The sequence below is a fragment of the Procambarus clarkii genome, chromosome 15 (assembly GCF_040958095.1).
Source record: "Procambarus clarkii isolate CNS0578487 chromosome 15, FALCON_Pclarkii_2.0, whole genome shotgun sequence".
In the NCBI taxonomy this organism is placed as follows: domain Eukaryota; kingdom Metazoa; phylum Arthropoda; class Malacostraca; order Decapoda; family Cambaridae; genus Procambarus; species Procambarus clarkii.
In genome coordinates, this window is record NC_091164.1 from 7,780,731 (window position 1) to 7,794,943 (window position 14,213).

The window sequence follows — 14,213 nt, forward strand, 5'->3', positions numbered from 1 at the left end:
GAGCCAACACGAGGAGCCAACACGAGGAGCCAGCACGAGGAGCCAGCAGGAGAAGCTAACACGAGGAGCCAGCAGGAGGAGCCTGCACGAGGAGCCAGCACGAGGAGCCAGCAGGAGAAGCCAGCACGAGGAGCCAGCACGAGGAGCCAGCAGGAGGAGCCAACACGAGGAGCCAACACGAGGAGCCAGCACGAGGAGCCAGCACGAGGAGCCAGCACGAGGAACCAGCAGGAGGAGCCAGCAGGAGGACCCAGCAGGAGGAGCCAGCAGGAGGGGCCAGCAGGAGGAGCCAGCAGGAGGAGAATGTCTTGAGAGAGCAGGTTGAGAGGGGTCACGTCACGTGAACTGAAGATACCACCAACACGGAAACATAAGTTTCCTTATTTTTTTCCTGTATTATTTTCCTATTTTCGTTGTTGTTGTTGTTGATATTTTTTTCCTTAAGGATGAAAAATATGTTTGAAATGAAGTGAAGTTCTATATGAAAGTTTCTCATTAAATAAATCAGGTCAAATATGGGACTGAGTTTAATATTTTGTCATTGGCTGTCTATATGACTTAACTGTTGAGAGACTTATCTCCATGTAGAGCTCCCTAATGAGGAAAGGGGTCTGCATAGGCTGTGGCGGTGCGTCTGGGGTTAGTCAGGACGTTGGTTCGATTCCCTGTCCTGCTCCAAAGATGTTCGTCTAGATATACCCCTTTTTATTCACTTGGGCCATCGAAGCCTCGATACGGGACCACAAAAGTTGTAAGGATGTTCTAGTATTATGATGATCTAGTTCTGTTGGCACCAACTGCCATGGAAACATTTATGTAAATATGAAATACCGAATACAACCTAACGCTCAATCATGGCAAATGTTTTGTAATTTTTTTGAACTCACTGGACTCGTGTGTTCATCTTGTTACTTGATCGAAGGTTATTTACTAATCAAAGTCTCAGCTGACATGGCTGCGAACTATTGAACCTATGGAATGCAGACGTTGGTGAAGTGAAAATTAGGTCGCTCATCCTTCATGGGATCAGGTCTGTGGACCAGTTCTCAGGCCAGGGTTGTAAAAGCTTCGGCCGTACATCGAGACGCATTGATCAGCTTCAACGTATCGTGTATTAAAAACAGCCGGTCCTAATAAACAATGGCTAAAGTCCATTCCATGCACCCGCCATACCCCCTTTTTTTGAATGAAAACCGGTTTACACACGACTCTCAACAGTCGCGTGTAAACCGTTTTTTCATTCCACTTCGTCCTCCAAACAAATACCAAAAAGTGATTCCATGCACCCGCCAAACCCCCTGTTTATGAATGAAAAATGGTTTACACACAACTCGTCTTCAACCCAAGTCCATTACATCTAACGGTCGACCCCTCAGACGCATTCCAAAATTTTTACATGCTGTTCATTCAAAACGGGAATTTTCTCATATACAAATGAATATTATAATATATTAGCATATTGTGCATATATAAGCATAAGTTAGGTTAGGTGTTTAGGTTCTGTTGGCGATTATTTCTATTAGTAGTACGTGGGGGAAGCATTTATAGCGTTGTGGTTCGAACAAAATTCGTCAGTGAAGCACTTGTTCCGGAAGTGCTCCTGCTGACTCTCCCTGCTGGTTCCTCCTGATGGCTCCTCCTGCTGACTTCTCCTGCTGGCTCCTTTCTACCTCTCCATAATAGTTCCCCTTTCTAATTTGTAGGTTAGTCTTCAGCTTTCTATGGTAAGGAAATTTCAACCTTTTATTTACGTGTTTTATGGGATAATTTGCCTTGGATTAATAGGAATTTTGTTATTTTTGCAGAAATCAGTGAATAATGGTGTGTATTTCTATAAACAAAAAGTTACCTTGTTTTCAAAATAATTTCATAGGTATACTGACGGACATTGCCAAAAATCGTCGTGGGGGTCTGAATGTGAGCCTAACACACTGTGCCGTTTTGAATTCTGGCGACCCGAAGCAGCCTATGTTCATCCCGGACCGCAGACCATTCTCTCTGCCAATTTGGGTGAGGCTAGCCCCAGCATCTAGCCCCAAGCTGCGGACAAGCAGGCAGAGAGTCTTATTGTGTACTAGGAGGGGTTCCCGGCGGTGCCTGGGAGTCCTCGTTCTCCCTGCTGTCTCCAGAACAACCAGCAGGGTTTCTTCCAGTGCATGAGGCCCTCCCCCCCCCTCATGCACTGGAAGGGTGTGTCGAGCACTGGAGGTGTCGAGCACGCTGTCAGGTCACTATGTTCTCTCACACTACAAGTGGCGCTCATCGACAAACTCACCCTCTGGGCCAAAATTTAAACGATATGATTCCTCTGCCTTTGTCTTTCATGAATTCAGTGTGTGCGTGCGTGTGTGTGCGCGTGTGCCCAGACTCGAGGAAGGGCCTCGGGCAGGTAAAGCCCTTGAAAGCCCAATGACCCCCGCGTGCGGACTCACTCAGCACACGCTTCACCGTGGGACTAGACGGGAACAACGGCCCGAGGTAAACAAATGCTGCAACACCACTCATTCAAGCCCCGACTCTCCCACAGTGGTCTTAAACGTTATATAAACACAGGCGACGCCACTTCATGTCTGCCAGCTCAACACGCAGAGCTGGGAGCACTCAAGAGTCCGGGAAGCGCTCTCAGGGAATGGATGAATCCCCCAGAGTCCGGGAAGCGCTCTCAGGGCAACCCGTCTTCTTAAAAATAACGTCGCATTTCGCTCGTATGCGCGCTATGGCCAAAAGTAGTCGTAATTTGAAATGAAATCGACTCACAAAAGTGACGTACTGTCCCGTTTTCTGTTTGAGTCGCCCCGTCTACTCGGAAAGGTTAGGAGAGGAAACTTTCAATTAACGTTTTTTCATAACGTTTGGAAACTTTATGAGAATTTCCTGTCCGCCTAATCTACCAGAGGACTCTTAAGTTACTGTTGTTGAAAAACAATTCCCAAATTTATTTTCATTTTTTTTTTTTCATTTTCTTTCCCTGCGGGAGGCTGACAAGTCTCTGAAGCAACAGTGTTGAAGGGTGACTCCACCGGCCATAGCCCCACAAGTCCCTAAACATGTTGGACGTGTTCCCGATGTTTGACATGACACAAGACGTGACAGTCATGGTAAAAGCTTAGACGGTCATTCTCGCAGCTTGTCAACCAAGCTGAACACAACAATCAAGGCCAAAACGTTCCTGAACATAAGGTAGCTAATCTGTTATGTGGTATAAAATAACTAAATTACAGGTTGTCTTAAAGAAAGAACTTGGGTGGATTTGAACATCAGAACATATTTGCAAACAGTAATAATAATAATAATAATAATAATAATAATAATAATAATAATAATAATAATAATAATAATAATAATAATAATAATAATGAGAGCCAATTGGAACAATGAGGTGACTCGAACCTGCGATGAGGGTACTCCGGGCCGTGCACCTTACCCCCTGCACCGCGACATAAATGTTATACAACCTGGGATTCCACTAAATCCACCAGAGGTCTGAAGTTTTTTTTTTTACTGAAGTCAGATCAATGCAATGCCGAAGCCGGAGAACATGGGGTGGTAGGGAAGGGTTATATGTACAACTTGAACTGTTCTCATTACAAGCCTTAGACTTGATGTGGATTCAGTGGTTGTATCCCAGGTTGTATAACATGTGTACCATATCATGGTGCAGGGGGGCAAGGTGCGCGGCCTGAGAGTACCCGCATTTCAGGTTCGAGTCACATCATTGTTCCAAATGATTTTCTCATTGATATATAGTCACGTTAGTGTGATTTCTTTGTGTAAACAAAGAAATCAAAGAAAATATTTTGTGTAAATATTAATACTTGCCCCCTTTCTTGAGGTTATCTTGAGATGATTTCGGGGCTTTAGTGTCCCCGCGGCCCGGTCCTCGTCCAGGCCTCCACCCCCAGGAAGCAGCCCGTGACAGCTGACTAACACCCAGGTAACTATTTTACTGCTAGGTAACAGGGGCATAGGGTGAAAGAAACTCTGTCCATTGTTTCTCGCCGGCGCCCGGGATCGAACCCGGGACCACAGGATCACAAGTCCAGTGTGCTGTCTGCTCGGCCGACCGGCTCCCTTCTGGATAAAATTTAAACGGTAATTAAAAATAACATAATAATTGCAATAATAGTAGTTATAATGATACTCGAGTTAAGGAGAAACTGAGGGGGACGTGACCCAGACATACAAGATACTGGGGAATAGCTATAAAACACATATTAGGACAGGGTTATATTGAAAGAGCGGGACGTAACGAGAGGACATGTATGGAAGCTAGATACTGTGATGAGGTTGAAACCCTTCTTCAGTGCCAGGTGAGCCAGCAGGTGGTGTCAAGTGCCAGGTGGTGCCAAGTGCCAGGTGGTGCCAAGTGCCAGGTGGTGCCAAGTGTCAGGTGGTGCCAAGTGGTGCCAAGTGTCAGGTGGTGCCAAGTGTCAGGTGGTGCCAAGTGCCAGGTGGTGCCAAGTGCCAGGTGGTGCCAAGTGTCAGGTGGTGTCAAGTGTCAGGTGGTGCCAAGTGTCAGGTGGTGCCAAGTGCCAGGTGGTGCCAAGTGCCAGGTGGTGCCAAGTGTCAGGTGGTGTCAGGTGGTGCCAAGTGTCAGGTGGTGCCAAGTGTCAGGTGGTGCCAAGTGCCAGGGGGTGCCAAGTGTCAGGTGGTGCCAAGTGTCAGGTGGTGCCAAGTGTCAGGTGGTGCCAAGTGCCAGGAAGAACAGAAGCGTCAAATACGTTATGAAATTAATCGATCGGAAATTATTGCATCAGAGATCTGACAGTTGGAAAGTCAGGGTCCAGGAGTTGAAGCCCGTTTCTCCAAGACTCCGTTCCTCCTAAGTAAGAATAAGAAACGCACATGACTCAACTATAATGATTCACGGCCAGACTTCACAATATTAAGAACACTTTAACATCTTCTTGAGGTTATCTTGAGATGATTTCGGGGCTTAACGTCCCCGCGGCCCGGTCCTCGACCAGGCCTCCTTTTTGTTACACGTCCCCAGGAAACAACCCGTAGTAGCTGTCTAACTCTCAGGTACCTATTTACTGCTAGGTGAACAGGGCCATCAGGGTGAAAGAAACTGCCCATTTGTTTCGGCCTCCACCGGAGATCGAACCCGAAACTGTAGGACTACGAACCCCGAGTGCTGTCCACTCAGCCATCAGGCCCCATTAGGAAGGACTTATTGGGAAGGACTAACATTAGGAAGACTTAGTGTAAGACGCTAGGAAAGAGGCGCGATTTAGGATAAGATTTAATTATGGGGCACAAGCGCCGAGTCAGTATGACTAGGGAGCCACTGCGCAGACGCTGGAACAACATCCTGGGGGAGGAAATTAACAGTTAAGGAGACGACCCGTGGCCAGTGTCCTCACACCCGCTCCTCCTCCTCCTCTGTGGTGCTTTGTCACCAACTGAACTTGAAGTCTCATCTGACCATGTTGAGGAGGTCATTACCAGAAGGCGCCAAGCCGGGAAGATTATGTAGCCATGAGAGCTTCTGGTAACGTTTCAGTGCTTAACACACAAGTGAATATTCAACTGTTGTTGTTGTTGTTATAGATTTAGCTACTCGGAACAAGTTCCAAGTAGCACGGGCTATGGTGAGCCCGTAACTTACCTGGCACAGGAGCGGGGCAAGTAGCACGGGCTATGGTGAGCCCGTAACTTACCTGGCACAGGAGCGTGGCAAGTAGCACGGGCTATGGTGAGCCCGTAACTTACCTGGCACAGGAGCGGGGCAAGTAGCACGGGCTATGGTGAGCCCGTAACTTACCTGGCACAGGAGCGGGGCAAGTAGCACGGGCTATGGTGAGCCCGTAACTTACCTGGCACAGGAGCGTGGCAAGTAGCACGGGCTATGGTGAGCCCGTAACTTACCTGGCACAGGAGCGGGGCAAGTAGCACGGGCTATGGTGAGCCCGTAGTGGAATATTCAACTCTCAAATTCCTGTATTATAATCTTACCTTCCCTCGCATTCTGCACGGCAATTGCCTGTGGTCCTGCGCCTGGGCTTGTAGCGCACAGAAAGCTTAAATAGACCACGAGAAACTCATGCGGTGCGGTAAACGCCAGGAGAAAGCGCTAAGACAGTATAAGGACATAATCATTAATGAAATTAATTCCTCCAAACTGATGATAATTCCTGGAGGGCTCCAACTGATGATAAACACTATCACCCAGCAGGCCAGAGTGTAGGCGGGTTATTCGTACAAAATAAAATCTGGTTTGGTTTAAAATCTAGTTATAGGGCCTGCGGGAAAAAATATGCCTTTGTATATTCACCTAGTTGTGTTTGCGGGGGTTGAGCTTCGCTCTTTCGGCCCGCCTCTCAACTGTCAATCAACTGTTTACTAACTTCTTTTTTTCCCCACACACACACACACACCCTAGGAAGCAGCCCGTGACAGCTGACTAACTCCCAGGTACCTATTTACTGCTAGGTAACAGGGGCATTCAGGGTGCAACAAACTTTACCCATTTGTTTCTGCCTGGTGCGGGAATCGAACCCGCGCCACAGAATTACGAGTGCTGCGCGCTATCCACCAGGCTATGAGGCCCCCCTTGCCTTTGTCAGGTGAAGAGAGCGAGCACCTGTCCCTCCAGGACACACTTGGGACTATATGTCGCCTCTGACGTGTTTCTCAATAGAGAAAGTCTCCCAATGAAAAAGGCTGCCTATGATCCGACAATCCTAAGGCGCATAATAGAAGAGCAAATGTATAGCATAGCAGTAGCAGGAGCCACCCACATCTTCACAGACGGATCGGTGGACACAGAATATGAGAGTGCTGGCGCTGCTCTTTGCACGGCCAGCGTACAGGCATATTGGAGACTGGGAGGACTAGTATCATCAACCCAAACTGAGCTGTTTGCCATACAACAGGCATTCGCATATGTGATTGCACAAAACACTCAAAATGCAATCATACACACAGACTCAAAAGCTGCACTTCAAATACTAGGACAAAAACAATGGAAAGATAATGTGGAAATAATTACCACCATTTTGTATCTTGGAGCAGTCGCTAAAGGCAAAGGACTCAACATAACTTTAAACTGGATCCCATCCCATATTGGAATCCCATTAAATGAAAAAGCTGATGAAATTGCTAAATTGGCAACTCGTCATCCAGTGATACATAAAACAATTCAACCCAGCCTAGAGAACATAAAAAACATCATCACCAAAAAACTCTCACATCTCAACAAAGCCGACCTGCACCAGAGAATAGCTGAAGGTTCGCCATCTGCAACATGGTATCTTCAAGCAACCAAATTAGAAAGGTTAAATATCCCAAAAGGAATCCACAGGGAAATAGCAGTTAGGTTATATAGACTACGTCTAGGTTACAGATGCAACTGGGAGATTGGTGAACCCCGACAGAGAGAGTGCATCTTCTGCCAAACTGTCACAGAAAAGCCATTACTTCACTATCTTCTGGAATGTGAAGCAACCAACGACCTTAGAAGAGCTTTAAGAGTTCCTGAATCATGCAGTGGCCACCCTGAAGCCATCAACACAGCCACTCTCCTGGTCAACAAAGGTGTCCAGCAGCTGGACACCCTCATAAAGACTGTGAAGCAGTATCCTCCCCCGCGATAACAGCTTGATGGTTAAATGCAACCTCAGAATACTGAGAGAAAAAAAAAATTGTACCACTTACGGGCTATTCATGCCCGTGCCACCTCTTGGGTGGCTTAATCTTTATCAATCAATCTTTCTCAATAGTCTCCACACAATCTGGGTGGAGGACTTCACTAACTCTCTTATAGGATGGGACTGAATAGAGCGCCTACTGAATCTTAATGAAGGATTTTGTGTACAAAGACTTCAGCCATTTGGACTGGTCGGCAGAGATGGCCTCGCTTCTTAGATGATCGGTGGTCGAGCCCCAATAGTCTTTAAGTGGTTGGGCATCGTTCCATCACTCCGGTTTTCCTATCCCAACTCTGTCCTGTCCCATCCCGGATCCTCTCCTGTCCTCGCATGTCTTCCATGTTCGTATGTGATACTTGTTTTGAGGTTCAATAACACGTCTCACTCAGCGAGATGTCTTGATTATACCTTGATTATATAATCAAGCTTATGGTTTGTCTTCTTGATCAATGATATGACCGTTGTGACAAAAGTTTCACAACCTGTTACTTTTGTATAGCATATACAACCAGTTCTTGGGCTAGACGGTATTGCGACGGTCTCGCTTCGTGCAGGTCGGCGTTCAATCCCTCACCGATTGATTGATGAACATTAAGCCACCCAAGAGGTAGCACGGGCATGAATAGCCCGTAAAATCCACGACCGTCCAAGTGGTTGGGCACCATTCCTTCCCCCCGTCCCATCCTAAACCCTTCTATCCTGATCCCCTTCCCCTTTCCAAATGTCTTAGAGCTTTCTCCTGATAATTACCGACCAAGAAATTTCAATACAGTACCAATTATAATTTTTTTTTATGGAAAATTAGGTGAAATAATTGTTGTTTATAGCGAGAATCAGAGTAAAATTTCTCACACTACATTTAAGCGTCAGGTAGAAATGATGCCTTATGGAAACTTTTTTTTTTGCATTCTGAGTTGGTGCAGTAGTCACTGTCGACGCAGTGGTCACTGTCGACGCAGTGGTCACTGTCGACGCAGTGGTCACTGTCGACGATAGTGATACTCAGGCCACTGCGTCGATAGTAATTCCTGTGATCTCACAGTAATTTGAGTACAATTATTTTACAAGTCAATTTTACTGTCCAAATTTTATTGATATTTATATCAAGTTAAAATTACAAATCAGAGCAGCCTACTTTGCCTTCAATACTTGTCCATGTTTAGTTCTCCTTGTTCATGCATATATGAACATTATTACGGTATTATCTTGTATGGTTTTCACTTGGGCTTCTTTATACCATTTAAAGTTACTTCTTGATCAACATTACACGTGACAGCAATAAGTTGAGGGATGGAGCCTTAGACGGGTTGTAGACTACAGGTAGACGGAGCCAAGTACCTAAGGCAAACCTGACGGGAGATACAGGTGACTTCCTGGTCCTGGCCAAGAAGACCAATGGGTAGACTCTTCTACTTCCAAAAGATGTTTGGATAATCTGAAAAGCAAAAATATATTTTGGCTAGACAACGGTATAAGAAATTATACGACAAGTATAGATAAATATATTAAAGTACTAGAGGGTGTTCCTCCGGCGTTGCTCGGGGTGACTGAAGCCACAGCGTCACTGTCAAGTACAGCGTCACAGCGGCAAGTACTGACCACGACATCTGCAGCCATCATCACTGTAAGCATCTTCACTGCACACTAGCTTCAATAAATAAACTACATTAGACAAGTGATTTGCATTTATTTTGTATTATATTACTAGCAGTACCTGGCCACGCGTTGCTGTGGCTCAGCAACGCGTGTGTGTTGCTGAGCCACAGCAACTTTCGCTGTTCCCCAGTCCTCCCCACCATCCCCCCCTCATCCATCTCCTTGGCCTCCCAACTATTCCCCACTCCACCGTCCTCTCGTCCTCCCCCACCATTCCCCACTCCACCATCCCCTCTTCCTTCCCACCATGCCCCACTATCCTGTCCCTCTGTCCTCCCCACCATTCTCCATCCTTCCCCCCCAACTCCCCCTTCCCTGTCCTCCCACCCTCCCAAACTCCCCCTGTCCCCTCGTCCTTCCCCACCATTACCCCCTCCCTTGTCCCCTCGTCCTCCTCACCATCTCTCACTTCCGTCCCCTCGTCCTCCCCACCATTCCCCACTCCCTCGTCCGATGCCTTCCCAAATGGTATGATGTTCCCATCGGAAAATTGGGAACATCAAGTGATCTGATGTTCCCATCACTGAAATATAAGAGAAACAGTTAAAAAATTAAATGAAAATATGAAAAAATAAAAAAATAAACTATACTCACGAAATGAACGGTATGGTAAACAACACAGCTCAATTCCAACGCAATTCACACAAAATAATTAAATCAAAATGAAAATAAATCAAAATCTATGAAAATTCAATTTATCAATGCAATCAGAAACATTGAAATGGAATTGTAACATATTTAGTATAGCATGTGTATTGCTCTTGCATGCAACAGATGGCGCTGTTTTTCAAGAAAAGCATAGTTTTACCTGTCACAGGTGTGGCATCTATACTTATACTTACGAAACGAACGGTATGGTAAACAACACAGCTCAATTCCACCACAATGTCACACAAAATAATTCAATAAAAAATCAAATAAATCGAAATCTATGAAAATAACATTTATCAATGCAATCGGAAACATTGAAATGGAATTCGTGACATATTTAGTATAGCGTGCATGTTGCTATTATGTGCAACAGATGGCACTGTTTTTAAAAAAACGCATGTTTTTTTTCCTGTCACAGGTGAGGCATGTATATAGTAGATATATAAAAAGACGCGCATATTCGAATGCAACGTTGTGTCAAAATTTCAAATCAATCGGTAAAGAGGTTTCAAAGATTTCCCTCGCATGAAAACACAGTTTTTTCACAAAAAAACCATGCTTTTTTTAACGTCACAGACGTGACATCTATATAGTATGTATATAAAAACCTGCTCGGATGCAAATGGAACGTTGTGTCAAAATTTCAAAGCAAACTATTGGAGATTAGCGGTTATGCACAAACGAACATGTCCATTTTTATTTATATAGATGAAGCACGCATATTTATGTTATAATTTAGGTTATTAATATGTTGCAATAATGTTCCTCTTGATTCTAAGGGCTCCTAACACATATTCAAGTAGAGAAACAGTGAGCTGGATGAATCTTAGTGAGGACTGGGTCCTCTGAGTCATTTAGCGGGATTTGGAAATTGGTATCATTTGCCATTTTCTGCAAAACAAGTGGGCATGGGGGCCGACCCCGACCACCTTATGATCACACCCTAACACCCACTAGTCACCCTGCAAAGTTTGGTGAGGCTGGCCTCAAGCATCTGCCCTCCAATATTCTACAGACATAAAGCACTGTATTTGAGAAAGACATACATATTCAAGCACACACATTTTGTTATAAAATAAACTATGAAAAGTTGAGTATGTAATGTGTGAAGAGAGGTGTATGGGCAAGCTGTATTGGTCAAGTATATGGGCAAGCTGTATTGGTCAAGTATATGAGCAAGCTGTATTGGCCAAGTGTATGAACCTAGTTTATGAACTTGTTGTACTGGTGCTGTTAATGGTCCAGGTGTATGGATCTAATGTATGCACTAAGTGTATGGGTCAGGTGTACAGATCTGGCACATGGGCAAGGAGCAACAGCGTCATGTGACGCTGTTACAGCACCAACCACTGATGGTAAACCTTTTGCTGCCTTGCACTGTCACTTACATGGGTAGTAGCCGCCGTAGCCGCCGCGGCCGCCGAAGCCGCCTCCATAGCCGCCCCCACTGCCGTAGCCGCCTCCATAGCCGCCGTAGCCGCCGTAGCCGCCATAGCCCCCGTAGCCGCCGAAGCTCCCGTAGACGTCATAATAAGGATAATATCCTGACTGAGACCAGAAGAGACTTCCTCGTTTATTCGCCTCAGACGTGATGAAGAGCAGACTCAGCATCAGCAGCAGCATCAGCACTCCGCGACGACTCTCCTGCTGGAGGACACACTGAAATGACGACATTGTTTCCCCTGAATTCCTTTCTAGCTCAGCGCCGTAAGAATGTCAGGTACTGGGTAGTGGAGTGAGATGTGCAATATCCAAATTGATCCCAATGTTAAGGATATGGGAAATAAAAAAATAAGTCCCACTTGCACATTCGGAGATATGTTGACAAACAGCTTGATGTGTGGAGAGTAATTGACTCGTCTTTTACTCGACCTGGTAATATCCATGAGAAATTTCTCACCTTCCATCGAGTCTTTATCCACTTATGTAAGTTTCTACTAAATGTAATAATAGGATTTTTTTTTCCATTCAAGACTCACCATAATGAAGATCAGAAGGCGAGATTGGGAGGGAACTCGGTCCTACGGGATCCTGGGACACACTGGAACATATCCTCGAGCCCTGCGCTATATATCACCTGTGGACACGACTCCCTACTCTTGAGCCTCTGGAAGGACAGAAGCCTAGCGGATATAACCAGAAGCCAACCAAGCGCCAAGCAAAATGCTCCCAAGCATACATGTGGTTGAGGCTGCTTGAACACTTACTGCGGCAGCTGCTAGTACTACATGCTGGTAATTATTTCAGAAGGTTTTGAGTGTGTCCTCGCTCATGACTGAATTGTGTGTGTGTGTGTGTATGTATGTATGTTGTCAGCACTTTCCTGTCGGTGTTCATATGATCTCTTACTGTTTTCTTTTCTGATATGGCTTTCATGTCATTAAGGTCTTCGTAAATTTCCTTATTATTTGTTGTATGTTCATCTCAATCTTTGCATAATCTAGTCACTTCATCATTCACTATCCTAAGATGTATACAGTGATCAGAAGCCTACTTTGTCAAAGCTCCTGAATTTTCAACTGGAGTCTTGGCATTTACTGCTACAACACGTATGTGTTTGTATTTTTACACTATGAGGGAACAAGCCTCTTATGTTTTCTGTCGTACATTGTGGCTTGTTGAGCTTGAAGCTGTTGTCCCTTGTATACCTTATACTGGACCTTGAAAGACGTGTTTGGATTAATATCTTTCAATTTGTTCAGTTGTTGAAGGTCTTGATAAGATCAACTCTATCATGTCAGGTTTGTAATATTGTTACCGAGGCCCTCAATTTTCCTGCTGTAAGATTTGCCATAGTTCCGAGATGATTTTTGTTAACATTTGTAATATTTGTAACTCTTTGCCACCGACGTATATATGTACAGACCCGTAAGTGGAAGCCGCAGCCCACACTACGGGAGTGAAGATTGAGATACCGTACTAGAAGACTGGCAAAATATTTTGTCAATGGTAATTATATACAAGGTCTTTCTATTCTCAACAGCTGCCACCACCCCAAAATCTAGGTCTTTACAGCTGCCTACCCCCCCCACATATACGTTTTTACAGCTGCCACCACCCCCACATCTAGGTCTTTGATAATCGCTAATTACTGGTAAGTATTGTCCAAGACCAGTGAGGGAAAAGTCAAGGACACGAAACAGACTAAATCGTTCTCTTGATAACTACTTATGAACCAGATGTTATTTTGTATTAATTAGTGCAACTTGTGTTGATCGTTACTTTAGGGCTTAGAAAATCACTGATGCCAATCCAAGGACCAAGCAAGCCTCTAGGTGAAATATGTTCATTTTACTGATAAAAGGGAATGCACTGAAATGCCAAAAAAAAACATTTAACATGGAAGTTATTAATAATATCAATTATAGCCTATTCTAAAATTCCTTATCATGCAGGATGGTGCTGAAGTACCATGAATAAAACTCGGGAAGTATGTACCTTAAACTGCTACCATCCGGCTACAGCTGGACTCCTTCCCCGTTTGTCACCACCACGAGCTTCCACAGCCTCGACCAACACAGATTTGTTTTCTACGTTTTTACAGTAAAACTTGATAGAAAACTCCACCCCTGGCATCGAGGAACGCCTCCACACCCCGGAGCCAATCATCAGAGACTATGAACCCCTAGGCCTATAGCCAGGGACAGAAAGTAGAGCATTTCCACGGGAGACCCTGGTGTCTTAGCTGGCAACTGCCTCGACCCCAGGGAAATTTTAATTCAGTTTTGCCTCGAAGAGCGCGTTTATTGCGCATCGCCACTAATCTTGTGAGTAGCCTACCGCCATAGCAGTTTGTAACCTTCCCCCATATGCACATCTCCTGTGCCAGGTGAGTATGAAGGGCTCACCATAGCCCATGCTGCTTGCAACTTTTTGCCCCCGAGTACCTGAAACTAAAAAACAACAACAAACATTAACCCCCCTGGTCGTTAGCCTTGTTGAGGACCGGCCGCGGGGAGGCTAAACCCCGAAATCATCGCAAGATAACCCCCAATAGGAAGAAAACCCGCTGGGTTGTTCATCCTGTAACCAGTGTGACCTCCAGGGTGGCCCCAGGGTGACCCCAGGGAGGCCCCAGGGTGACCCCAGGGTGACCCCAGGGTGACCCCAGGGTGACCCGAGGGTGACAAGATGGGTCTTGAGGAATACTCTGGTTCCTTGTACATCAGTTGTCACTGCCTCAAGTAATGGCCCCAATATCTTGACTGGGCGCCACCAGAGACTCTGGGGTACAGGGAGGACTAGGGAGAAAGA

The 14,213-nt window shown here is 45.5% G+C and overlaps 1 protein-coding gene across 3 annotated transcripts; it reads right to left on the bottom strand.

Moving 5' to 3' along the window:
* Positions 1-8,724: 8,724 nt before the first annotated feature.
* Positions 8,725-12,086, bottom strand: LOC138365100 (prismalin-14-like). 3 transcript variants are annotated; one of them, XM_069325216.1, is made up of 3 exons: positions 11,939-12,086; positions 11,348-11,603; positions 8,725-9,087 (listed from the first exon to the last, which is right to left on the bottom strand). In XM_069325216.1, the coding sequence occupies exons 1-3, from the start codon at positions 11,939-11,941 to the stop codon at positions 9,062-9,064; spliced, it is 285 nt and encodes a 94-aa protein (XP_069181317.1). In that variant the 5' UTR covers positions 11,942-12,086; the 3' UTR covers positions 8,725-9,061. The 3 variants fall into 3 exon arrangements, with proteins under 3 accessions (XP_069181317.1, XP_069181316.1, XP_069181315.1); XM_069325215.1 differs by having other exon boundaries at positions 11,348-11,606; positions 11,939-12,079; XM_069325214.1 differs by having other exon boundaries at positions 11,348-11,618; positions 11,939-12,060.
* Between the last annotated feature and the right edge of the window lie 2,127 nt (positions 12,087-14,213).

Bases quoted from the DNA above. Each gene is read 5' to 3' on its own strand.
- LOC138365100 (XM_069325214.1), bottom strand. The intron at 9,088-11,347 runs GTAAGTGACAGT...TTTGCTTTTCAG, and splicing joins CTACGGCGGCTACTACCCAT to ATTATCCAAACATCTTTTGG.